The 25,619-nt window shown below is 43.9% G+C and overlaps 2 protein-coding genes across 5 annotated transcripts in view; both read right to left on the bottom strand.

Annotated features, from left to right (window-relative positions):
* Nucleotides 1–961: 961 nt before the first annotated feature.
* On the bottom strand, nucleotides 962–18,792 carry ACAA2 (acetyl-CoA acyltransferase 2). Its single transcript, XM_071425866.1, has 10 exons — nucleotides 18,721–18,792; nucleotides 14,327–14,493; nucleotides 12,597–12,725; nucleotides 10,753–10,869; nucleotides 9,244–9,391; nucleotides 6,784–6,959; nucleotides 5,718–5,847; nucleotides 3,469–3,539; nucleotides 2,766–2,920; nucleotides 962–1,599 (listed from the first exon to the last, which is right to left on the bottom strand). Exons 1-10 carry the CDS (start codon nucleotides 18,734–18,736, stop codon nucleotides 1,515–1,517), a joined length of 1,194 nt encoding a protein of 397 aa, XP_071281967.1. The 5' UTR covers nucleotides 18,737–18,792; the 3' UTR covers nucleotides 962–1,514.
* Nucleotides 18,793–21,111: 2,319 nt separating this feature from the next.
* MYO5B (myosin VB) overlaps nucleotides 21,112–25,619 on the bottom strand; it is a 146,896-nt gene continuing 142,388 nt past the window's right edge. For all 4 annotated transcript variants that reach the window (XM_071425874.1, XM_071425872.1, XM_071425873.1 and 1 more), the window contains one exon: nucleotides 21,112–25,044. In XM_071425874.1, the coding sequence (XP_071281975.1) occupies nucleotides 24,892–25,044 (153 nt within the window). In that variant the 3' untranslated portion in view covers nucleotides 21,112–24,891. The remainder of the gene's footprint in view (nucleotides 25,045–25,619) is intronic.

A 25,619-nucleotide genomic window follows, 5' to 3' on the forward strand; every position in this document is an offset into this window, starting at 1 on the left:
AGAAAGCACTATTGGTAATTAAATAAAAATCCTCCTGCAAAAGATGTGGCAAAATCCATGTGGCAAATGTTTTCTGAGCAGTGAAATCCCAGTAATCCCAATCTACCACGATAAGAGTAGAAAGAGGAAAACAGATACAGTATTAGATAAATATCTGGTTTGCTGCCCTACAGCAGCTTGGTTGGTTGGAGATTTTTTCAATCCATATAAACAGTGCTAAATATCTACAGTTTTTAGAGTCACTGCACCCATGAAAACCCCTGGGAAGGTGATCAGCATACTTCAATTGTTATCCACCAGCTGTAGTAACACTTGCCTTGACCTGAATTTCCTGCTAGGCTAGGCAGACAGGTTTGAGTGGCTTTCACAATCCTCCCATGCCAGCAGAGTGGCAAGAAGCTGTTGTAGGTAAGGAATATTTGACAGAGGATGAGAAGGAGTAAAGGCTGAAGTCTCTGCTGCTGTTCCAGTGCTATGGAGAGGTGTGTGCTGTCTCTGGCAGGGCTCTCTGCAGTGAGTACCACGTGCACATCAGAGCAAGCTGCAAGCTGCTCACAGCAGCCTGGAGGACTCCAGTGAGCACAAAGACTTCACTTCACCCCAATGTGATGCTGGCTCTGTCAAATGATTCATAACTCCAACTCCACTGCCTCTGAGGCAGCTTCCTCAGAGCTGCACCTCCCAAACTGGCCAAGAACAGCCCCACACCAACAGACCCAAGAAATATGGGTGGTACTAGCAGAGGAATTTTAAGAAAGAAATCCTGAGTACGTGCAGTGAACGTGCCCCTTCTCAGGGGGCTGGCGGATTTGCTGGAGTTCTCTAGAAACTACCTAATAAACACCAGTCATTCCTCAACCAGAAGAAACACTCTCTCCAAAACCCAACACTGATTTCCCAAAACTAACAATTCTCACACTGATTTACTTTTAAAATAAACTAACAAACAGAACACCAAGCCTTTTTTCTTTGTGTGTTATATTTATTATTCTTTTGGGAGGCACAATGAAAATTTCAGCTTCTGTTCTTTTCCCTTGCAGAACAGCAGGGTACAGGTTAATTGCCATCAATCTACAATCAATATATACTTCAGAAAGTCTCTGATTACATTTTCACATTTCCTGATAATAGAAGAGGCACATGTACCAGACAGTGTCAGTAGCTGAAATAAGTTTAAGCAATACTTGCTTAAAAAGCTGCACTGACTGCTATTTTAAGGCAGGTTGGGTGAAAGTTTGACAGGCAATTTCCTCAGGAAATGAAAATAATTTTGCCTACAGAAATACATTGATTGAAAAGAGGCTTTCAGAAAATACTTCATCAGTGTGAAATTATATTGATGCTGCACTTCCTTTAGTTAGAAAGACATCAATGAATCTCTTTTGTTCAGAATTCTGACTTCTCAGTCGTTCCTTTACCTTGCAAGCAAGGCAGGCAGCGATGCTCTGCTGTCAGAGGAGGCAGGTTTCTCGGGGGATCAGCAGCTCATGCCAGGCTGCAGTGCCCAGGAGGCCTCAGGCTGTGTTCTCAATGAGCACAGCAATGCCCTGCCCTCCGCCGATGCACGCTGACCCAACCGCGTACTTCCCACCGCGGCGCCTGCTCAGAAACAAAAACAGGGGGGATCGGTTACTGCAGGTTACTGCAGCTGGTTTCCTCTCATAAAATCAGCAGCTCCTGTCCTGATTTTATGAGAGGAAACCAGCTGCCAACTGGGTGTCATTGAGAATGATGTTTTAGAATGTCTATGCTGTTATTTTTCTAGTAAAATAGCATGAAGTCTCAAAGTGCTGTTGAAATATTTCTCAACAATGACTTTAGACATCATCTGGTTCCAGCCCCTGCCAGAGGCACAAACTTCTTCCACTAGACCCCACCTGAAAATTTCTGGAGTAGTTTTTAAACTACCTGCTGAGGTAGTTTTTAAATGCTAGGTTTCCTACAACCACACTCCAAGAAACAGATTTCTGCAAGGTGCAAATGATCTGAAGTTTCATGGCTGAGCACTAAGACAGTGTTGCAAGTACAAGCAAAGAGACACAGTGATCTCCACCCTGAGGGGGGAATTAAAATGGTGCTAAGCATATTAAGCAAGCCAAAAAAACCAGATTTTCTGAAAATGGGCTAAAAGAGAGAGAAGGTGACAACAAAGTCTTTTAAAGCATCCCTTTCAAGTAGCTAAAGGACCGGAGAGGGACTTCACACAAGGGCTTGGAGGGAAAGAGCAAGGGGGAATGGCTTCCACAGCCAGAGGACAGGGACAGATGGGATATTGGGAAGGAATTCCTGGCTGTAAGGATGATGAGGCCCTGGCACAGGGTGCCCAGAGCAGCTGTGGCTGTTCCATCCCCAGTAGTGTTCAAGGCCAGGCCAGATGGGGCTTGGAGCCACCTGGGATAGTGGAAGCTGTCCCTAGGACTCCATGATTCTATGAAATGCCCCATGTTAAAAAGAGAACAGACTCTACTCAAAGGCCATTTCAAAAAAAAGCAAACCTTCCCACAGGCTCCTGTGGGCTTGGATCAGATCTGGGTGAACTAGTGAATGCTGTCATGACAACAGGATGGGATGTGAGGCAAGAGCAGGACCTGCCCTGCAGCACAGAGGTGGCAAACTCATACAGAAAGTGGCCCATTCCAGCCAGGAGAGTTTTAGGCTGGCTGACCAGAAGAGTTCAGTCACATGGTATCCATGCCCAAAATGTCAGCAGGCATAAATCCACCCACCAGCAGTGCACCCACGCTGAGCAGCTGCTGTGTTCCTACCTTAACTCATGCACCAGGTGAGCTGTGATCCGTGAGCCCGAGGCCCCCAGGGGGTGGCCAATGGCAATGGCACCTCCGTTGACGTTGGTTTTCTCAGGGTCAAGACCCAACACCTTTTCCACAGCCAGATACTGAGGTGCAAATGCCTCATTTACCTAAAGCACCAGAGAAAGGACAGAACTGTAACACCAGCTTTCAGCAGTATGTGTGCAAACAAGAATAAACAAGGTGAACTGGTCCTCCAGGTCCTTTTGGGAGAAACATTAAATGCTGTGTCTATAACAGCATGCTCAGCCAACAGTCATGTGTCAATTCAACCCAACTAAATTTAAAGACTATGCAAGTATGAGGTGTATTTTCTAAAAAAATAATACAGTATGCTCTGAGACAGTGGGTCCATGAAGAGCCTGCTGCTCTGACAGAAAAAGGCCCTGTTCACATGTATCACCAATTAAAAACATGAGCAGTCCAGCCAAAGGAGTAAACCGTCATGTCACATGAGGATATTTTTGTTCCACGGAATGTGATCACACCATTTCCAGTTTCCACGTGCCTGGGATTTTTGTAGTGACTGTGCAGCAGAAACTGGATGGACAGAGGTCAGGCAGGCTCCTGACAGGCAAGAACACCTACATGGCATGAGTGGAATCCTTCTGCTAAAAAGATCAGGGGTAAAATCACTGTTCCTGTAAAAACATCTCACCTCTACCAAATCCATATCCTTCAGGGTCAGTCCTGCCTTCTTCAAAACCTCTGTAATTGCAGGTACAGGGCCTGTTTGGAAATCATATGCAGTCAGTTAAATTTAAAAAAATATTAAATTAAGTATTAAAAACTTGTTTTTACATAGGATAAATTCATAAAGCCTCATGAGAACCCCTCCCACGAGCCTCTGTGCAGATAATCAGTTCTGGATATGTCACTAACCTGCTTTATTAGGTGGTAAGAGTGCTCCTAAATCTCAAAACTACTTGGTCTTCTTGCCAACAGCCAGGGAAAGCTGAGAGTGTCATGACTGCTGCACACAGAGCTTTTGAGTCAAGAGAAGTGACAGTTCCCAGGTAAAAAAAAAAACAACTTCACAATGGTTTTGAGGCATTCTCCTTCCCTGTACTCTTGGTTCCATTTATTTTTTCCTCCTTATGTTTACCTGCAGCCTCCAGGTAAACAAAATAAGAAAAATACAGGCTGCTCTAGAGTTTGCTGGTCACGTGCTTAGATATGGGTATTGTTGTTTTGGTGTTCTTAATATATCTGAAAATCTTCTAGTAAAAAACATTTAATTAGTTTATTCCAAACAATTAAATGCTCTCTCAGACTCAGGTCTTGGACAACTGAAGAAAGTAAGATTTTGGGTTTCAGACTATTAAGAGTTTGGCAACAACACTGTCCTCTGCAAGAAAGCTGCCTTCTATAACCTAATATAAACTACTAAGGGAAATAAATCTCAAATACAGCTACCTAAGGAAACAAACACTCAAAGAGAATTTGGAAGGGTTAATCAGGTATGTGCTTGTAGGAGAAAAATACTGAGATGTTGGGTGGTGGCTGATCATTCAATTCTAAAACACCAACAATCCTAAATGCTATCGCACCGCCAAAAATGGTGTTGAAAGCACATACCTCAAAGAATAAATACATAAAAATAAGTAAATTATCAAAGAGACAGAAAAATTAAAAGAAGTAAGGGCCCAGTTCAGAGCTCAGTGGAGTTTCAGGGAGCCCCAGGCAGCATAACACCAGACTAAGTGCATCTTATTAGGGAAGGATTTTAGTATGCCTGTTACGCATGAGAGTAATGGGAGGGTCTCATGTAGACAACACAAAGACCCCTAATGACAGCCGAGTAAACTTTTCCCCCTCTCTTTTTAAAACAATGGATTCTCTCACTCAACACTGTGAGACAGGACCTGCTATCAGTATGTGAAAGGACAGTGGCTAAGACTGAGCTCCTGTTTGTCAGATCTGCTGGCGTCATGTCCTCATCTGATCTCTTTGAGCTGCTGGGGACAAGCTGTGGTGTGAAGGAGTTGGGATGGGATACTAAGTGATCCTCCATATGATTTATGAAGTTTTTAAACAAGCTAGAACTGCCTGAACTAGACAGAACAGGCTGGTCTAGGAAGCACAATGCCAGCACCAAGTCCAGCAAAGAAAACCCTCCCTCCACGTTTGCTTTGAAGGCTGTGTCAGTCAGACAGTCTGAGCAGGAAAACAAATCTGACAATGCCTCATTTGCATTTCTACTGACACACAGAACCTGCCAACAACAGCTCCTCTGAACAGAACACAGAGAGGAAAAGCAATGCTGGGATACAATGCTGTCTGCAAACTAAAGCGAAGGGAAAAATCCTGTGGTGTCTGGATTGGCTTTGAGGGACTGTTTGCACTAAGAGAGGAAACAGAAAATACCTAATGAGGAAACAGAAAATATGGGGCCAAAGCAACCAAGAAAAGGTTTTTGGTTTTCCAAGTAACACATGAACAGATGCATATCTTGGGATCCAAGCAGATTGAGCCACTGAAACTGCTGGAAGGTTACACTCCTCCATCAGCAAGAGGTGAGGCAGGCAAACTCATAGTTACACATTTTATCAAGGGATTTAGAGCTCACAGCAAATGAAAGTGAATTTAAGAAGAAAATGGTTTTTAAAAAATGTATGAGTGTTTGTTTTCTTGACTAAAAGAGACAGTAAAAAAGAAGAGCCTGGGGGACTATGCTGGTGCTATTACTGTGGATCAGACACTGCACACACCCTTCCAGCCAAACTGAGGAGCAAATCTGTCCCTCTGCACAACAGGGATGGACTGACACAGCAGGATGGACAACAGGACACACAAACACCTTCAGAGCCACCAGACTGAGCACATTTCTTTCCTTTAGGATGCCCATGACAAGAACATTTTGATACTGTTTGATGCCATAAAATGATGTGCTTTACTGCAACTTACCAATGCCCATGATGGAAGGGTCACAGCCAGCTGAGTGATAAGCTACTACTCTTGCCAGAGGAGTGAGACTGTGCTTTTTAAGTGCTGATTCACTGGCAATGATGACTGCACCAGCTCCATCACACACACCCTTGCAGTAAGAGAGAAGCATTTTTAGCAAGAAAATACAAAGAAACAAAAAAATCCTCACACTCTTTAACCCCCAAAAGGGGCTTGAGTCTAAGGTACCCTAATTAACAATGAACAATGTTTCTTCAAAACAACCAAAAACAAATCACTCTTCTGAGGATGGGGAAAGATAGTTAAATATAGATAAATGTTTCATGAATTCCAATGTGTTAGAAAAGAAAAATAAGTCTTCCCTGCATTGGAAATATGATTCTGCTGACTTGCAAGAACACTATTAATAATTGATAATATATGTGCTATTAATTATAAAAGATACTTTACAGACACCCACACTTACTGTGGCTGTGATCTATTTTAGGCATGAATTCAGACTGTATGATCACAGCACTCCATCTGGCCCAAAGAACTTTAATCAATTAATTAAGATAATGACTGTGAGAGGAACAGTCCATAATGACATGCTGCTAAGCACTGAGTATATTCTGGGTAAAAGCAAAATGTGGGGAGAGAGGACAGTAGCTGTGGTACAAAGATGAACAGCAGCAGTATGCCCACTAAAAAAATGTAGGTTTAAGGAAAGCAGTTCAGTTACCACTGCCCCCCCCAAAAAAAGGAGAGTGGGTACACAGCCACTGCAGCCACAAACTGCAAACTCAAGGCTGATGAGGAAATGCCAATGCCTCACTGCAGTATCAGTGGCAACCTGTAGAATCAAATTTAGGATTTAGGAGCTGACTGAAGGAACCCCTGGCACCTGCCAGGATCACCTGGCACAAGGCTGGGAGAGTCAGCTGGGGCATTCAGCTGCAGAATTAGAAGTCATTTTTGTCAGGAGACACCACTGAGAGCCAACTCGGTGAGAGATAAAAACAGTGGCAATAAATTTGGAGAACCACAGAGGGGACACGTGCCCAACCCAAGGGTCTGATGTACTCACTGAAGCATTCCCAGCCGTGACCGTTCCATCCTTTTTAAAGACACATGGGAGTTTTGTCAGCTGTTCCATGGTGGTCTGGGGTTTGGGGTGCTCGTCCTTTTGCATGCTTTCTTTACCCTTTTTTGTCTTCACCTCAATTGGTGCCATCTCAGCCTTAAAGTAGCCAGCGTCATTAGCTGCAACCACAAAAAGGAAAATAAAAAGGACCTGATAAAAACATCAAGATGATTGCCCAGCATGACCAACAATCACATTTTCATGTGCACACTTCTTGATCTATTTGAACCAAAAGTTCAGGGACACCAATATTTATGCTTTATTTTGCTTATTTATTGTTGGGGTTTTTTTTGTGGTTTTTGTTATTTTAGGAAGTTGGGCAAAAATTATACAAGCACACTGTCAAATTTCTCCAAAGAAAGCCTCAAATACTGAAACTTTATTTCAGGTTTAAACAGCTAAACTCCTTCTGGTTTGGTTTTTTTGTGTAAACCACTAGGTTTATTTTTAGTATATATTCCCCTTTACTGCTGCTTCATTTTACAGCCCTGTCATTTCTCAGATGGCCAAGATGTAAATCTCACTCAGAGAGGAATGAGCAGAAAACCTCTTGAGCCGCATTGTTTCTGTTGATAAGATACTGTACATCAATCAAAATCCTGCTCAAGGTGATCCTCCAAAGGCTCTCACTGTCAAGCTAAGATCTCAGAATGGGATTCAGCTGCCTAAACAACCTAAAACAATTCAAGTCATTGCAGGTATCTAAGATGCCCAAAAAAGCATCTGGCCAGACTGCCGAATATAACATGAGACAGAGATTTAAAACTGAGACACTGAAATCGTCAGATCTGATGTTGTTTAGCTACCTCTGGGCTTCTCAATAAATGCCTCAAAACCTTTTTCTTTCCTGATTATACACAGGGTTCTCTCTTTACTGTGGGATAAGATGACCTGGTCCTACAGGCAGAAATAAAACCAGCAAGGTAAAATCTTAGGAAACAAGAAACACAGTTTCTAGCAAAGGCTCCAGTTAGGTAACAGGAGTTAGGTAACAAGAGAAACAAGCAGAAAGGGCAACAAATGATGAGGAAAAGTTACAAAAAGCACTTCTATATCCATTAGAAAAAATACAAAATCTTCCTTTGAGAGTGCAGCTGTTAAAATGCACCATCATTAGAATAGAAAATCATGCTTAGATTTTTCCTTCTTATGTTCACCTTTGGTCTCCAATGCATGTTGAGTCCCAGGATGGCCACTGCACATTCTACTGGATTTTGGCCTGAACTTCACAGTAACTGAGTCACAGAAACCTGGGATGGTTTGGGTTGGAAGGGACATTAAAGTCCACCTTGATCCAACCCCCTGCCATGGGCAGGGATGCCTTCCACTGTCCCAGGCTGCTCCAAGCCCCATCCAGCCTGGCCTTTGACACTGCCAGGGATCCAGGGGCAGCCACAGCTGCTCTGGGCACCCTGGGCCAGGGCCTGCCCACCCTCCCAGCCAGCAATTCCTAATTGCCAAGAGCCCAAAATCTGTGCCTGCCCTCTGGCCCTGGGAGCCATTGCCTGGCTGCTGTCCCTGCAGGCCTTGTCCCCAGTCCCTGGGCAGCTCTGCTGGAGCCCCTGGAGGCCCTGGCAGGGGCTCTGAGGTGTCCCTGGAGCCTTCTCTTGTGCAGCTGAGCAGCCCCAGCTGTGCCAGGCTGGCTCCAGAGCAGAGGGGCTCCAGCCCTGGCAGCAGCTCCGTGGCCTCCTCTGCACTGGCTGCAGCAGCTCCATGTTCTCCTTACCTTGCAGGCCCAGAGCTGAATGCCTCTAAATTATGGTTTTGGGCATGTAAAGCTCCCAGAGAACAGTTTAAAACACAGCTCCTAAACAAATATCCCCTCTTCAGCTTCCATGTGCTCCATGACTGTTCAAGCATTCAAGAACAACATTCAATTTGCAAAAGAAAGCAGAAGGATTTAGATGAATTACAGCACATGCTGGCACACAAGGAGGATGTGGGTCACTTTGGAAAACTGTTCTGCCGTGTAGAGGAAAGAAAAGAGTGCAGTCAGGCATGCCTGGGACAATGCTGCATCCCACCAGAGAGGCACCAGCAAATGACATTCACCAACATGAATCCTACTCAGGCAGGAGCTGACCTGTGACTGGCCAGTGGTGTTTGCTGCCTCAACAGCTAAGGAATGTCCCTGAGGAAGGCACAGGAAGGCAGTGGAAAGGGGCTCCCACTAAACCTTCTGAGAGGTGCAACCCCTCACGCAGCATACTGTCAAAGTCAACCCCCCTAAGAGCGCGTCATTTGTACCATGGGGCCAGCAAAATCACAAACTACAGCATGCAAACAGAAGGACAAGAGCACCAAGAGCCAGAGAAACCCTTAGAACGCTTTGAATCAACGCTAAAAACTGACTAGACTTGAAACTGGTGTCACATAAACGCTTCCCCTGCCCGACTCACTCACCAGCCTTGCACCTCTGCTGGGTTTTGAGCGCGTACCGGTCGCAGTCCTCCCGGGAGATGCTGTATTTTGCAGCCAGGTTCTCAGCTGTCACTGCCATAGGGATTTTAACATGTGTATCTGTTAGGGCTTCCCACAACGTGTCTTCCAGCTGCATGGAACATCAGAAGGAGGAGATCAGAAAGCATGGCAATACTGTATTTATTATTGACAGCTTCTAACTGTTCAGTAGTCTCTTAGAAACTAATGGCTCTTTGTAGAATTAATTCAGGTTGCCTACAGATAATTTACTGATTTATCAGAATGAACACAGTGAAAAACAGTGTGCAAGTTCTTGTGTGCTACTCTAATTAATCTCCATTACACTCTAGTGCAATTCTTTCCACTCACACATGGCCCCAAGAGGCTTGGGGAAAGCTTTAAAAATAGGTTTTTAGTATTTCAGAATATTTCGCTTCTGTATTAATTATTTATTAGAGTCCTGTGAGCAAACTTCCTGGTTGCCACGAAGGAAATGGGAGGCACTGTGAGAAGGCACAACAGCCTACTGATTCTTTAGCTCTTTCTCTACTGTCAGGTAGAATCCCCTTGCTAGAGTCGAAGGTTTCTGTGGGTATAACATCTCAGGGGAGAAGATACCCAAGTTTATCTTCACTCAAGCTGATAAAGGTAAGCCCAGTCAGTTCAGATGGCTTTTGTTATTTCTGTCAGCAGAAAAGTTCTTTAAGATAAACCATTCATTCACCTGTCACTGTGTAATTCAGTTATCTTTATGGTAAGAACACCATAACCATATGGTTGCACCTACTTGGTGTATCAGCAACTTTGTGAAGGTGCTGTCTGTAGGACCTGTGCCACACAAGAACAGAATCAAGGACATCATATTCACCATCTTCACAACGGAAATATGGTGTGGGAAAAAAATCCAAAGGGCTGAAATATCCTGATTTTGCATTTTGATGTCAGTTATGACCTACTGAGTAAGTGGTGACACGTTTTCAATTTATCCTGCTGCACATTTTCCACAGTATTCACTCGGGACTTACCTTCAGAAGAAAATGTAAAGATAACTTACTTGTCAATGGATTTACCTTCAAGGTTCCACTTTGAAATTGAGAGATGCTCACAGCTTGGAGGTATACACGCTCTTTACCAGTCTCTCTACCTACTGCCAGCATTACTAGCCTTGTCTAAACTGTATGTGCCTCTACTTCACAGACATTTTGTACATAGTGCTTGCACAGAATGTAGCAAGCGAACTAAATTTTGTGTCCAAGAGTTTATTGGTATGTTTAACATGGAACAGGAACTCAAAAATGGTTTTGAAAAAGCTGGAAAACTGGCACACTTCACCAAATGGCCTGACCCTACTGTTTCGATACTGTCTGAATACTACATAAATGCTTTAAGCTATGAAGTCTGGATCTAATCTCCAATAATTTCACTTGCAAGGGTTTGGTGCCTATAATCCTGATACTAAACAATGCTTTGCTCGCAGAGCAAAGGAAGTACCTTGAGTTCTGCTCCTAATCTGGTTCCGAACCGAACCTTCCGAACCGCGTAAGGAGCCTGGCTCATGCTCTCAGCTCCGCCACACAGAACAACTTCTGACTCATTCAGGCAGATTTCCTGTCAACACAGTAAAACAAAACACATCTAGGATTTAGCTGGCTGCTTGAGTAAGAGAATAGCAACTGTTTTAAAAGAAGAGGTAGTCACCTACAAAGCAACAAACTTAGAATGAATCCAAGCTTAGCCATGTGTGTACATGGATGAAGGGTTTACCCTTCTGTTAATGGTGGGGGTCTGTCTCCTTCATGCCACATCCCTTTTTCTTCCCTTCAGCAGAGAATGATTGCATCCATGAGGGAAGAAGAGAATATGGGTGTGCACATGTGACAGAGCAGAGGAACAAAGACATCAGGAATCTGCATGCTTGTGTGGTTTGGTTCACAAACGGTTGTGCTTGCGGTTTTCAGCTCCCACTCTTCTCAAAAGGAACACAAATTACACTTCAAAGCCTGAAGTAAGACCTTACCATTCAAAAAAGGGACATAATTTTAGAAGACAATAGGTAGGCAGCTGCCAAATAAGTACCCAAAACACACTAATTCATCAATGGCAAAGCACACAAAACCCAAAAGCCCCAATTCCTAAATGCACCATCAAAGCATTCAAAACTAGTGCTTCCTTAAAATGCTTCACTGAGTTGGACTTTGAGGTTATTTATGAACTAGAATGAAAGAAAATTAAATTACCCCACGGAAGCTGTGGCTGCCCCATCCCTGGAAGTGCCCAAGGCCCGGCTGGACAGGCCTTGGAGCAACCTGGGATAGTGGAAGGTGTCCCTGCCCATGGTAGGGGGGTGGAACTGGGTGTACTTTGATGTGCCTTACAACCCAAACAGTTCCACAATTCTGTCATCTTGATATGCATTTGAGATTCCTAGCTAATAACTTGTGTGTAGCAATATGTGCTGAGATGCTCCCTACTGTTACTAAAAACTTAGTGAGCACCTAAGCAGCACAGGCTGCATTGATGAAATGCCATTTTTGAAAAGGACCTCACACCATACTTCCAGTAAAAAGTGGTCACATTCTGCAGCAGATTTTTTCAGTGTGGACAAACATGTGTATGGCCTCTGCAAAAAGCACTAGGAAAAACAGTCGGGTGGATGTTATTGCAAACATGTAACCTTATCTCTACATTTTTCATATTTTTCTTCTAGAGTATCAGACCTAAAATAATTCTTTAGCCAAGGAATGCCAAAAAAATCCCACGCAGTCAACAATCTGCTTGTTCAAGTATTCATAAAAGCAATGTATGAGCAAATGAAATAAAAATCCCTGTGCTCTGACTCAATGGTTTTGGCCAACTCCTCAAAGAGAAGTTGAGTCTCTTCTGTCCTAAAAGAAGTGACATCATAAACTACTTAACCCATGAGAGGTTTGGATCTTTGAACAAAAGCATACTTAAAAAGCTCAGATTGCTGCTTACACAGCTAGCCAGGTGAGAATATAAACAATGATCAAGAGATTAAAGACTCCTGGAGTCCAGTAATTCCAGTCCATACAAACAGGATTGTGGGATGCAACTATAGCACAGCTGAGCTCCATTTCACCAGCTAACACTTGTTGCATTCCTCATATTAAACTAAAAATTACTACAATACTTGGATTTTAAGAACCAACCACACAGTTTGGCACTGTGGTGGCTGAACTGCAAAAAACTGTCTCAGACAATAGAAATCTCTATCAAAAACCCATGTGAAGATTCATCCCAAACACAAAGGACATGTTTCTACACGTTAAAGGCCTGACAAAAGCTACAGCTGACACAGAAATACAGCTTTGTACCTGACAGCCATTGGCAATGGACTGGAAGCCAGAGCCACAGAGCCTGTTGACAGTGAGGGCTGGGACAGACACGGGAACTCCCACTCGCAAACCAACGTGTCTTGCAATGTAGATGGCATCTGAGGAGCTCTGCAGGCACAACAGGAAAGAGGTTTTGTCACACTCTCATTGGTTTGGAAAGCAAAAAAAAAAAACTCTTGATGGAAAAGTCAGAATGGTGTAATTGCATCCCAGACAGAAGATGGTGCATGTTCAGCAGAAATCCTCACCCAAAGAACTTTGATTGAGCTCAGGAAGACACTATCCACAGGACCTGAAAGTGTCACTGTCTTAATATGCATTTTAAAGAAAGTGTGTGTTAAGTCAGAAACTTTATGGTTTTTTCCCTTATCCTTTATTTTCAAAACAGCACCCACACAGCAGGCTGACACAAGGGCAGATCCTGCCTGGCGAGCTGCAATTATTTTAAGGTAAATTAATATTGTTCAGACTAACAAGGGAAGGCCTCCCAAAACCAGAGAGAACATCTATGCTCTTGGGGAACATGCCCTAAGCTAAAACGTATCATAAAGACAAAGTTCTGTGCACAGTGCTGCAATACTATTGCAAGTTCAGAAAAAAAAACCTAATGAAGCCACTTCTGCTGAAGGAGTTTGAAGAAGTCACACATTCACAGTTTATTAAAATTAATCAAACAATATAAATAAACCAGAATTTAAAAAAAAAAATCTACTGGGATGGGGAAGTACGATGCAAAGGAAAAAACATGTACTTTCAAAATAAAAAGAAACTTTATCAGGAGATGGCTATTTTTTATGTGAAAGTACTACAAGAGATTTGAGTGCAGCAATGCTTTCATAGGCCACAAACAGCTCTTACAAAATTGAAAAGCTGAATAAAAGAAGCATAGATAGTAGCCGTAGGAGACAGAATATTTTAAAGCCACTCTTTTGGCTGAAAATCCAAAGAAGGAATACTACCTGTTTCTTTGCTTATTTTCCAAGTTCTCAGCTACTTGCTTCTTCTGCATCCTTGAAACACACAGTGCAAAATAAAAATCCCCACCCTTAATAGTAATGCTGAAAATCAGAACACAAAGCAAAAAAAAAAACCAAAAAACTAGAATGTTCTCTGCTGTCTTGCCTAAAACAAAGATCCTCATTTGTATGTGTGGGTAACTGCAGTTCTGCAATGCATACAACAGCATCCTCTTTGGAAAAGACACGATTGTCCAAATGTCTCTGCCAATCAAAGCATGTATCCTTCCAGTTCAAAGGAAACTCAGGTTCACTCAAAAAAAAAATTCTATGGAAAACACAGGAGAAATTGACTCAAATCACTTACAGGCTTGACACAGAAAGGGATTTATGCAAGTCAGTGAAAAAATACTGATCACTAAGTCACACAGCTCAAGCCATTAAAACAAGGGAAACATACCTGGGATTAGCAACTAACCAGTTAATTGACATGTGCTTTTAGGAGGTCAGCTCATCCTGGTTTAAACTACCTCTGGCACTAAAAAAAGCAAGCTAAGTCTTGCTCCCAACAGCACCACAAACCACACAGGATACATCCCTCAAGCACAAGCAAGAAACACTACCCTGCAAACCGCTACCGACCCCTTTCACTTCCACCCCTTTGGCTGCCAGCCCGAGGAGGCAGCTGCCTACAGGGCCACACCGAGGGTGCCTGAAACAGCCCCCGAGCAGGGGATTTTGCAGGCCACCAACCTGCATGACGTTGCCCACGACGACGCTGTCGACGATCTCGGGGGGCACCTTGCCCGCGGCCAGCGCGGCTCGAGCAGCATGCTCCGTCAGGTCGGTGGCCGAGAAGTCCTTCAGCAGCCCCCCGTAAGTGCCAAAGGGAGTGCGCTTGGCTGCCACGATGAACACACCTGCAGTGGGGGCAGAAATGACCCACGGTGAACACTCCCCCCCAGTGGGGGCACAAATTATCCAGAGGCAAAGCACCTGGCGCACAGGGGAGAGACAAGCCAGCCTCCGGTGGGCGAGCGTCGCTACGGGACACGAAATGAAATGATGCGGGCACTGGAATCTCCAGGGTAAAAGAAGGGCAGTTTAATTTCTGACCCCAACATTTATAGATTTTTAAAAGTGACGGTGGATTGGAGGATGACAGTGCTACCTCTCCAATGACACTGGACAAACCAACAGTCCATCGAATTTCTCCTCCTCCAGAAAAGAATGCGAAACATAAGTATTTACAAAAAAAAACCCACAAATGCGTGAGAAAATTCGTTGCAAGAATGTGAACATCAGAAGGCTCAGGAGAACTTAAAAAAACAGGGCAACAGGTGACACCCCAAATTCACACGAAACTTTCTAAGTATAGGCAACACAAACACAGGAAGCTTGAGATAAATAATGAATGGTGCTTTAGACAGGGAAGGCATGAAGAATTAACAGTCAGAAAGAAAAGCTGTGAAGATTCTGGAAATACAGTGAGGTTTGACAACAAAGCAAGGTTGGACACAGATGTGGAGTCGGAGTAGGCTGCCACATGCATCAAAAATTAGTGCTAATGCACTTAAAACATGCCAGTAACATCTAGGAAATCCTGCAGTAGACACCTGTGAAAAAATCAGATAAGGAACAGTGCTTTTAGCAGAGGCCATTCCCTCATCCTAGAAAAATCAGCAGATTTTTGGTTTATATGCAGAAACAGTTTCCACAAAAAAACCAACCAAACAAAAAACCACCAAAAACCAAAAAAACAAAGAAACCAAAGCAACACCCCCCCCTCCATACACTTTTTGTATGCACTTCAACTTTGAGGACTTTAGCTTAAGAGGAAAAACATTCCCTAATCAAAAAATTCATGCCCCTGACACCAGAAATATATATATATGCCACCTAAACTGCTTTAGCATGAATCTTCTGGTTCCTGAGAAAAAAATCCATTTTTTACTAGGCAGAAGACCATGTGCAAGAACTTGTGTACAAATGCACGGGCCCGGAGCATATGAAACAAATTCCAGATCAGGGGAAGCCACCTCTGAACCAAAGCAAACATCTCCTGGCTGCCTGTCACACTGGCTCCCTGCTCCCACGTGCAGAAAAACAAGTGGGAGGCAGGCTGTGAACTTTCCCCCAGTTGAACCGTATCGCTCACATCCCCTGTTTCCACAGCTCCCATCAAACACCCAGCTATTTTAGGGAACGCTGCAGGGACACACACAGATGTAACCACGCAGACAAATGAAAATGCCTGCTCATTAAGCTGCTTGTGAGCACTGATTTCAGGCCATCTGATCTGTGTTACTTGGCTGTTTCGTCAGAGAGGGTGCCTCTCCATCCCACATGTATTTGCACCCCAGGCTGCATGACTGCTAGAAAAGGACATTCCAAACTGGTCAAGGTCAAGGCACCCCACTGACAAGGGCCTGAACACAGTGCAGAGATCTAAAATGTGCAGGGAGGAGGCTCAGACTCATATCACAGAATGGGTTGGGTTGGAAGGGACTTCAAGGATCGTCCAGTTCCACCCCCCAGCCATGGGCAAGGACACCTTCCACTGTCCCAGGCTATTCCAAGCCCCATCCAGCCTGGCCTTGGACACTTCCAGGGATCCAGGGGCAGCCACAGCTGCTCTGGGAAGCCTGTGCCAGTGGCTCACATCATGGGAAAGTATTTCTTCCCAATACCCAATCTAAACCTTCCCTCCCTGGCATATCTTTCCTGCAGCAAAACAGGCCTTGATACTCACATTCTTCACCACTCCTCCCATCCACTGATTCCCTGCCTCCTCCAAATTGTGCCAGCCCTAACTGATCACAAAGCCCCGCTGCAGACCAGCCTGGGGACCTGACCAAGCTAAAGGAGCCCCTTCTCCTCCCTCTTGGCCCGTTTGTCAGTCACCCACGTTATTTGTTCAGTCACATCCACTGCGGCATTGCCTCACGAGCAGTCCAGGGGCGAGGATGGAACTTTGCCCTTAAACATTCCTTCCACATCAATACCACCTCTCTCTCTTTCACGGAGGCTGCTCACTGCTGCCCACCTCCCAACAGCACCACGGGGCCAATTAACCAGGGCAGGTCACACAACAGAGGCAGCTGAACACCAACTCAGCAGGAAATGAGGGCCTCATTTTCACTTGGATCAGTCCTGTGCCCGAGTTCACCTTCTGCCTGCTCAATAAAACAATAACTCAAGATTCAGAGAGAAGACTGGGTGGAACCAGTACGAGAGGAAGATGAAGGAGCAGCAGCACAGTCTGTGTTATGTTGAATTAGGCTGGACACAGACACTCCCTTAGGGGACATAACTCCAGAGCCTGCCAAATTTTGCTCGACTGGAGAGGCACCTACAAATGCTACTCCCTCCCCAGAATTTCAGGAGAGGCAACAAGGGGTGGCTGAAGTCCTGAGTGTAAAAGTACTCTTTTACCTTCGACAACTCTTCCTAAATTCCCATCAATTAGTTCTGCCCTGCATTACCAGAGAAAGATTCCAGAGTCTCTGCAACTTTCCAAGGTGATAAACATTGTCTAAGAGCACAATAGCACCAAATGCATAGAAATGTGACAACTTTTGGGGAAAGAAAGCCAAGATCACTCTGAATCCTTACCAAACACTACATTTGAGACATTTTTTAAACTGGTTTTCTTAATCACTTGCTGCCAAATAGGGAACTGAAACACTACTTGATCCTCCAACATATCTCAAATGCACTTGGTACGAAAATAAATTCTTCACCAGATCACATTCTGAAAGCCTAGAAAACAACCAATAACATAAAAAAGAAAGTTGAGAAGCAAGAAATATGAAAATGTTGTGGGTTGAGATAAGAGAAAATCCTGCTAACGGGCACAGAAAACCAAAATCAAACTATTATGGCAAGGTGCCCTCTGTGCTATCCAGCTCAGCAAAACCATCAGAATTAACACAATGCTGACTACACAGGCCTTAGCACTGCAATCTCACACCATGACTGACATGTATGTTACTATTTAAGTACAGTCTGTCAAGTAGCAAAGTGCTATCAAATAGATAAAAAGCCCTATTGCAATAAATTTCAATTTTGTTTTCATACAAGAACAGGTCTTAAAAGGTGTATGTACCTCATTTTTAAGAGTCACAGAATTTAAACAATGCAGAGTGTAAATCAGTTCTTTGCACCTGAACTGTTTATCAAACACTTCCAGGAGCTGTGGCACCTTAAGGAGTTTATCCTGCACTAGCAGGGCTAACACAGGCAGGGCCTGGATGTGACAAACTCCCTGTCACTGACAGTTCAGGTGTCACTTAGTCACTGCGCATAAACAGAGAATCACAGAATTACAGAATCATCTGAGTTGTAAAAGACCTCTAAGACCATGGAGTCCAGCCATTCCCCAGCACTCCCAAGGCCACATCCACATGACTTTCAAGTCCCTCCAGGGCTGGGGACTCCACCACGGCCCTGGGCAGCTGCGCCAGGGCTGGACAGCCCTTTCCACGGAGAAATTGCTCCTGCCATACAAGTCAAATTCCCAGTTACATGACAGACACGCACACCTTGCTTTGCGTTTGTTTGCAGCACAGCTGAGTCGAGCACGCAGGGAGCCAAACACTGAATTACGGCAGAAAACAGTGCTGAACACAGAACACTATGACTGAACACTATGACTGACACTGTCTGACCCCCTCCTCACCTTCTTCACCCCCTCCCCACCCTGTGCTCCCCATTCCCACCCTCTGAACACTATTCCTAGCCCCTGACCACATTCCCTCTCTGAACCCCATTTCCCTTCCCCTGACCCCCATTCCCACCCCCTGACCACATTCCCACTATCTGAACCCTACTCCCACCCTCTGAGCCCCCTCCCCACTCTACGGCGATCATTCCCACCCTCTGACCCCATGCAGCCCGGTGTTTTTGGGAAGTTCCTAATTACTTCCAGCTCTCTGGCCGAGCAGGCACGGACGGGACAGCGGTGAGAGAGATCCCCCGGAGGCACGGGAATGGCTCTCGGGGGCTCTACTTTGTAATTCCTCCCGGCCCCACCACCTGCCTCGCTTTGGGGGCCCCTACAGCGTCCAAGCCGTGACCTCCCGCCCTCAGGGTCCGCCCGGAGCCCCTCAGGGAGCCAGGGATCCGCGGGGGGACCGGATCCTCACCCCTCAGCAGCGCCATGGCCCGCCCGACTGCCGCGCCCGCCCGCCGGCCCCGCACATTCGCCACGCTCAGGGCGGAAGGGGCGGCCGGGCACGGCCGGCGAGCAGTTCACTTGAAGTTATTTTCTACGCGTAATTTTAGTTGTTTGATAAATTTATTTTAAATGTGGGGGAAAATTTTGGTTGTTTGTTTTTTATACTTTGCTTCTGTTTGGTTCGATTTTTTCCGTGCGGTTTTGGCGAATCGGCGGCAGGGGAAGCGGGCGGTGATGACTGAGGGGAGAGGCTCCCCCGCCGCCCGCCTCACAGGTGATTATAGCATGTTACGGTTAATTGCAGATAATCATGGGATCCCTTCCGTTGGAAAGCACCTCCGAGATCATCGAGTCCTACTTGTCACCCGATCCCCACCTTGTCACCCAGCCCAGAGCACTCAGTGCCACGTCCAGGCCTTCCTTGGACACCTCCAGGGATGGGCACTCCAACATCTCCCTGGGCAGTTCCAATTCCTGGCCTCCCTTTCCATGGGGAAATTCCTGCTGATGTCCAACCTGCGCCTGCCCTGGCGCAGCTGATATCTATAAACCTCCCTGAGGGGGATGTGGAGGGTCGCACCCCTGAATTCGTGCACAATCCGTGGCTGACCCACCGCTGCCCCTAATTCCCATCCCGGCTGTCAGGCAGAAGACAGGGAAGGCAGTGAAAATATTTTGTGTACAAATAAAAATTGCCGTATGTCTTCAGGGACACATTTAAAGTTCTGTAAATTTTATAGAAGAAAAAAATGTCATCCTGTGAAGACTCCTATTTTTCATTTAAAATAATCTCTCAAGTACCTTCTCCATAATTCCAATGATTTAATAAATCTATAAATCAGTGAACTTACAACATTGTCTTTAAAAAGAGCCAGGGGTTTTGCTGTATTTTCTTCCTTTGCCATTGAATTCTCTCATCGAAGTCTCATTTAGGGCCAAGGGAAGGGATCCTGCCCCTGTGCCCCTGGGCTCAGGTGAGAGCCCACCTGCAGAGCTGCCCCAGCCCTGGCTCCAGCAGCACAAGGAGCTGGAGCTGCTGCAGCCAGTGCAGAGGAGGCCACGGAGCTGCTGCCAGGGCTGGAGCCCCTCTGCTCTGGAGCCAGCCTGGCACAGCTGGGGCTGCTCAGCTGCACAAGAGAAGCTCCAGGGACACCTCAGAGCCCCTGCCAGGGCCTCCAGGGGCTCCAGCAGAGCTGCCCAGGGACTGGGGACAAGGCCTGCAGGGACAGCAGCCAGGCAATGGCTCCCAGTGCCAGAGGGCAGGCACAGATTTTGGGCTCTTGGCAATTAGGAATTGCTGGCTGGGAGGGTGGGCAGGCCCTGGCCCAGGGTGCCCAGAGCAGCTGTGGCTGCCCCTGGATCCCTGGCAGTGTCCCAGGCCAGGCTGGATGGGGCTTGGAGCAGCCTGGGACAGTGGAAGGTGTCCCTGCCCATGGCAGGGGGTGGAACAGGATGGACTTTAATGTCCCTTCCAACCCAAACCATCCTGGGATTCTGTGATTTACACACATGCACAATGGGTGGCTTTTCCTCTCCTTTTCTCCACTCATTTGCAATGTCTCTCAGGGCCATAACAATCCACACTCAGTGAGTTTCTAATTAGCTACCAATATTTCAGCACCTCTGAAATCAGGTTATAACTTCTAAAACCTCCAGTGTCATAAGTAAAATTATTCTCCTAATTTCTGTTTATAAACTACTTAGAAATGTCTTTATTGGATGGAAGCATATATTGAACGGGGTTATTTTTTGCATTCCCATTTTTGACCAAGAGCCACAATTTTTTCAAAAGTGTTTATTTCACAAATTTTTTTATCCCCAGCTGAATATTACAGTGACTATTACAAGCATTTTCTTATAAACAAAGGTGTAGTTTACAGATTTGTTCAAAATGGAAAAATATTTTATAAGCAGTAGTATTTCATCTACAGTATTCACTCATGTATATCATTCAACTTTGACAGCAGCTATACCTTCTGCTCCTTAAGGTAATGACACTTTACGCCACAAAAAATAAAATAAAAATATCCCCAAAGATTTCAATATAGTAGCACTTTTTTAATATACTTCTTTTCTTCTGATTTCAAATTAATCTGAAAGTCTTTGTCCACTGGCATTCACACCTTGAAATAATTTGGATACTCATCAGGGTTATGTGTTGTGGATTGTTTTACTTGACATCTACCTTGCTAGAATTTCTTTCAGAAAGAAAAAAAGATCAATTTATGACTGTAATATATATGTGAATCAATAAAGTTTGAGGAAAAAGCTTCATGGAAGTTCATGCAATTCATTTTAATTAGGTTCTATTTATACGCACTGATAAAATGCTAATTTTTCAGTGAATGGTCTGAAAGAATAAGTTTGCACAATTTTATTAATTTACTATTGAAAATGGAGGAAAACAACCATTGTTTCAAGTGCAGCTTTTTCATTTGTATCTTTTGCAAATCACACAAATGAGGAATCATGTCCTGCAAAGACTTCAGTGTTCAAGTTGCAGGGTGATCAAAAGCAGCCACTGTGCTTAAAACATGCCCACACTTTGGTACTGTTTCACAAATACAAAGAAATTCTTGTAGATCCAGTGGAATAAACTGCATGAGCAAAAAAATGTTTGTAATGTAGGATTGCAAAAATTCAGTCTTGAGGTCTCATGTTCTTTTTCTACAGTCACCTACAGCAGCTTTATCTTCAGATAAAATAAGCAATCTCAGCTACAATTAAAAAATAAAAGGAAGAAGAAAAGGAACTTTCTGGTGAACATGAAACATGGACATTGTCCTGGCTGCTTCCTGTAGGTCAGCCAGCATATGCCTCAACTCATATTTGAAGTGTTGGTTCTGTAATGCTGTAATGCTGGTGATTTGGGCATTTTGATTGTTTAATTTATTTTATTTTATTCCCAGTAGGGCTTTTCTGAGATATAAGCCATCATATTTGCAGAAATCACAGTGGGTCACTATTGTTTGGGGTTTTTTTCCCCCAAGAACTTAAAAGTGTTTTTGCAGACCTCCTTGACGTAAGATTTTATGAGTAGGCTTTTATATCCATAGACAACTTCTTCTATGACAGAATAATAAAAATATTCCACTGTTTTAATGCTTATTTCAGAGTAAGAGTGGTTGAGTTAAACAGCTGAAGGCACAGAGTGGGAAAATGCTAAATGTAATAATCAATATTTAAAAATAAAGACAGATCTGGAGAAGAGCCAGCTTTCTCTAAGCCATGCTTTGTGACCATTTTGCTTTTTAAATAAAGAAGTCTAAATCTGAGGAAAGAAGGCATGCTTGAGCATAGCAATTTAACTAAATTACCATTTAAATACAAATTTTTAAAAGTGCTAACAGAATAGATAACATATATTAAAGGTATTTCATACAGAGTTCTCTTCCAGATGGATTTCAATGGATAAACTACATGATCACAGATCAGGATGTTAAATCCCAGTTCCCATCTACACATACTAAGAGTTTTTAAGAAAGAACATATAAATTACAATCCTGAAAGTGCCAGTGAAGGACCATTATCCCCTAGAAGACCATTAAGCACATTTTACAGTGGCAATCAGCAACAAAGCCACTGCAGAAGAGGATTCTGCAGCAACCTGTCACTCAGTCTGAGTGATAAGCGTAGGTCTAATCAATGCATTGGGAATTGTACTCCAAATAATTTACATCAGAAAGAGGTAGAGACCTGAACTGCCTGAAACTGCTGACCTAACACGAATCCTGAGCAACAGCTCTCTGTTTAAACCACCTTACAGAAAGGCTGAATCCTGCTTTGAATTATTTACTCTTAAACCATGACAACTGTTGGAGCATGGAAAGAAGGGAGAGGCCACGACTAACAAAATTCAGAGCACTGCAAGGACATTCACTGTGAAAAGAGGTAGGTGAAAATAAATAAAGATATAGTGGGTGAGTGGGTGACAGGGCTTGCTGGGCACGGGCAGCAGACTGGTGGTATGACCCTCATTGTACAGCCAGGGGAGATGAAGGCACTGCTGAAGACACAGCAGAGGTGAGTGCCCAAGAACTGCAGTTTGGAGACCATCCTGGCTCTTTACAAGCAAAATATCTGTAATTCAATGGGTGACGGTTAAGGGTGGACAAATTACTTTTTAGCCTGAAGTCTGTCCTTCAGTGGTAACAGTTGCTCTGAACTATAGTCTCAGTTTGAATCAAGGTATTTACCCACTGGCATAGACCGATATAACTCTGCACAGCACTCAACAGTTTCTTTTAAAATGTGCTTTTTTGGATAGTCATATACATATATAGTACATACAAGACTACTGCAGTTTGTATATACACCAATTATATACATGATGCCTAAATCACAAAATGCTCCTTGCCTAGGAAGGAAACTGCAGCAGACAGGAGTTGGTGTATCTCCAAGAAACTTCACATTCTACTTTCAGTCTCTAAGCAGACAGCCTACCTGGTCATAAATTTGCTGTTTGGATTTACACCAGCTAAAAAGAGTCAGATGGAGAGAGTGGATTTTTCTTAGAAAGCTTTTAGTCATGACGGAGCTGCGCACCACAGAGGAAGCCACAAAAGCAGGTGAGTTGAGATTGACTTAAACAAGACCATTGTGGAAGTGGAGAGGGCAGAACGCTGGCAGCCCCACATCCTGAGTGCAGTTTGGCAGGTGTGGCTGTGGCAGGAGCATCCCCACGCTGAGCAGTTGTGGAGCAGCACTGGCCCTGGCGAACCCACCTCAGCCACCGAGAGCTCAGCGTGTGCAGCCAAGGACCACGGAAAAACCAATGCCTGGTCTCCTTCACCATCCATGTGGTGAGGTCAGAGGGTTGGTTTGGCTTAGTTTATAAGTTTGATTTTAAAAAAAACAAAATTAAAAGAATCTGAATTGAATGCAATTATTAATTTAAGGTTGTTGTAGTTTGGGTTCACTCTTAAAGAAATGGCTTATGTATGTTTTTAACATACCACCTGAATACCACCTGACAGCTTTTTTTTCTTTTTTTTCTTTTTTTTTTTGTGTTAGAACATTTAATCTCTTTTAGAAATTTTTAAATTTTTAAAATATTCTTCATTTATGCAAGCCATGTATTTGCATGATTCTTAACATTTTGGGTGGCTACTGAACTGAATGGAGTTTTTCCATGGACAGCTACAGCTAGGATTAACCCACTGAACACGAGTAGGGCTGGAGGATTAAACTGGGTTCCTTAGCATGATTTGTGCATGGGATTCTGACACTGGCCATGTAAGAGGTACAAGAACTTTGACAGCCACTGGAGGAAAGTGTTTGAGACTCGAAAGCACAAGGAAAGCCAACAGTGGGATCAGGATGATGCTATACTAGAAGCAGAAGGCTTAAGGCAGTCCTTTGTATCATGATTATTTCACTAGGACAAAACCTTTGCTATCATAAATTTGGTAATGCAAGAAAGTCCAGTGGAACAAATGCCTGCCAATTTATCTAAATTTCCATGAAGTAGATACACTGAATGTATTTAGCAACAGCTAAGGAGCAACAGCTCCTCCTAAATATATTCAGTGTATCTGAATGTACTTGTGAAAAATGTATTTGTATTTGTGACAAATTCCACATCAGTGGAAACAAGCAGCATCCCAGCCCTTTACCTTTATGGTGTAATAAATACACACCTTCTGCAATTTACTTTTTCAATTCACTATCATGAATGCAGTTACTAGCAAGAACTGAAGGCAGAACTGCATGTTCTGCTATTCATACACACAAGACCACCTGCTCCTAGACAAATGACACATCCTTCAAGGCAGCACAAGTGTCTCAAATTTTGTTTTTGTCATAGACACCTATGAAAATCAAAATAAGCTGTCTCCCACTTCCTGGCTTTTGGAGATGATTATGGGCTTTGAACTATGTCAACATAAAATCAAGCATTAAAAAATAAATCTAGTTTTCAAGTATCCTTATTTCTGAGATGCAAATTACCCAAAAAAATCACATACAGACCAGTGTCTTTTTTAGTGTACATTTTAGCATCCATTTGTTACTGTGTACTCGTTCTTCCATAAGCCTGTTTGGTCCATATTTAAAGAGCTCTTGAATTCTTTTTATGATTTTTTTTTCTTTTGTTGCTGGAAGTCTCTGGGTGTGACAGGTGAGTTTAATTCTACTTTCTTCAGACTTTATTGAGAAAATCCAAGTTGAGAGAAGCAGGGAGATGAATGGAGTCCATGGTGATGGCAGATGGGTTGAATGGGAACAGAACTGGGAACATGTGCTTGAAGTCTAAAAGCAGCTGTGGAGGGTCATTCCGTTCTTGCAACTGCTTCTGTTGGGTGTGGGAGAAGAAAACAAATGTAGCATTAGTTGTTGCCTTTTCTTGTTGTGTTTAACATCATCAAAGGTTTGAGAATGTGCATAATTTTATAGATACTGCAGGTGAAAACTATTTTGTTCTCTTCTGCAGCACCTTTCCTTCTGAGCAAGTATTTACAGGAACTTCTATCAGACTGTAGGAAACCCTGCTTCAGGAGAACCTGGTTACATTTTCTACATGACCACAAAGATACAGGACCTGGAAACAAGATGACCCCCATGGCACAGCAAAACCAAGACTACATGATACCAGCAGACTACCTTTGATTCAGCTGATCAACCATGGTGATATGTTCTGGAGGTAGCTGAACACATGCCCTTCCTTTTTCTCCCTGCTCCTTGTAAGCATTGAAAGGTGTTTGGCTTTAATTTGTTTATTTTCCCTTCAGTTGCCAATTTCTACCTCCTATCTCAGAAGTAACTCAATTTCACCAACACTTTGTTGACTCCTGCAACCTTAATCCTCAGTCCTGTTGCTACTGAAGAGCTGTATTAGCTGAGCTTTGGATTTGGGTGCTTATTGCCCTC

Source organism: Agelaius tricolor, unplaced genomic scaffold (genome assembly GCF_023055355.1).
Source record: "Agelaius tricolor isolate 1412-34295 unplaced genomic scaffold, bAgeTri1.0.p SCAF_4, whole genome shotgun sequence".
In the NCBI taxonomy this organism is placed as follows: domain Eukaryota; kingdom Metazoa; phylum Chordata; class Aves; order Passeriformes; family Icteridae; genus Agelaius; species Agelaius tricolor.

What these genes read in the sequence shown, in the direction of transcription:
- ACAA2 (XM_071425866.1), bottom strand. An exon ending in TCACGGCTGGGAATGCTTCA is followed by an intron (nt 5,848 to 6,783) that starts GTGAGTACATCA and finishes TCTTACTGCAAG; the next exon opens with GGTGTGTGTGATGGAGCTGG. An exon ending in AGGATATGGATTTGGTAGAG is followed by an intron (nt 2,921 to 3,468) that starts GTGAGATGTTTT and finishes CTGGTGCTTTAG; the next exon opens with GTAAATGAGGCATTTGCACC.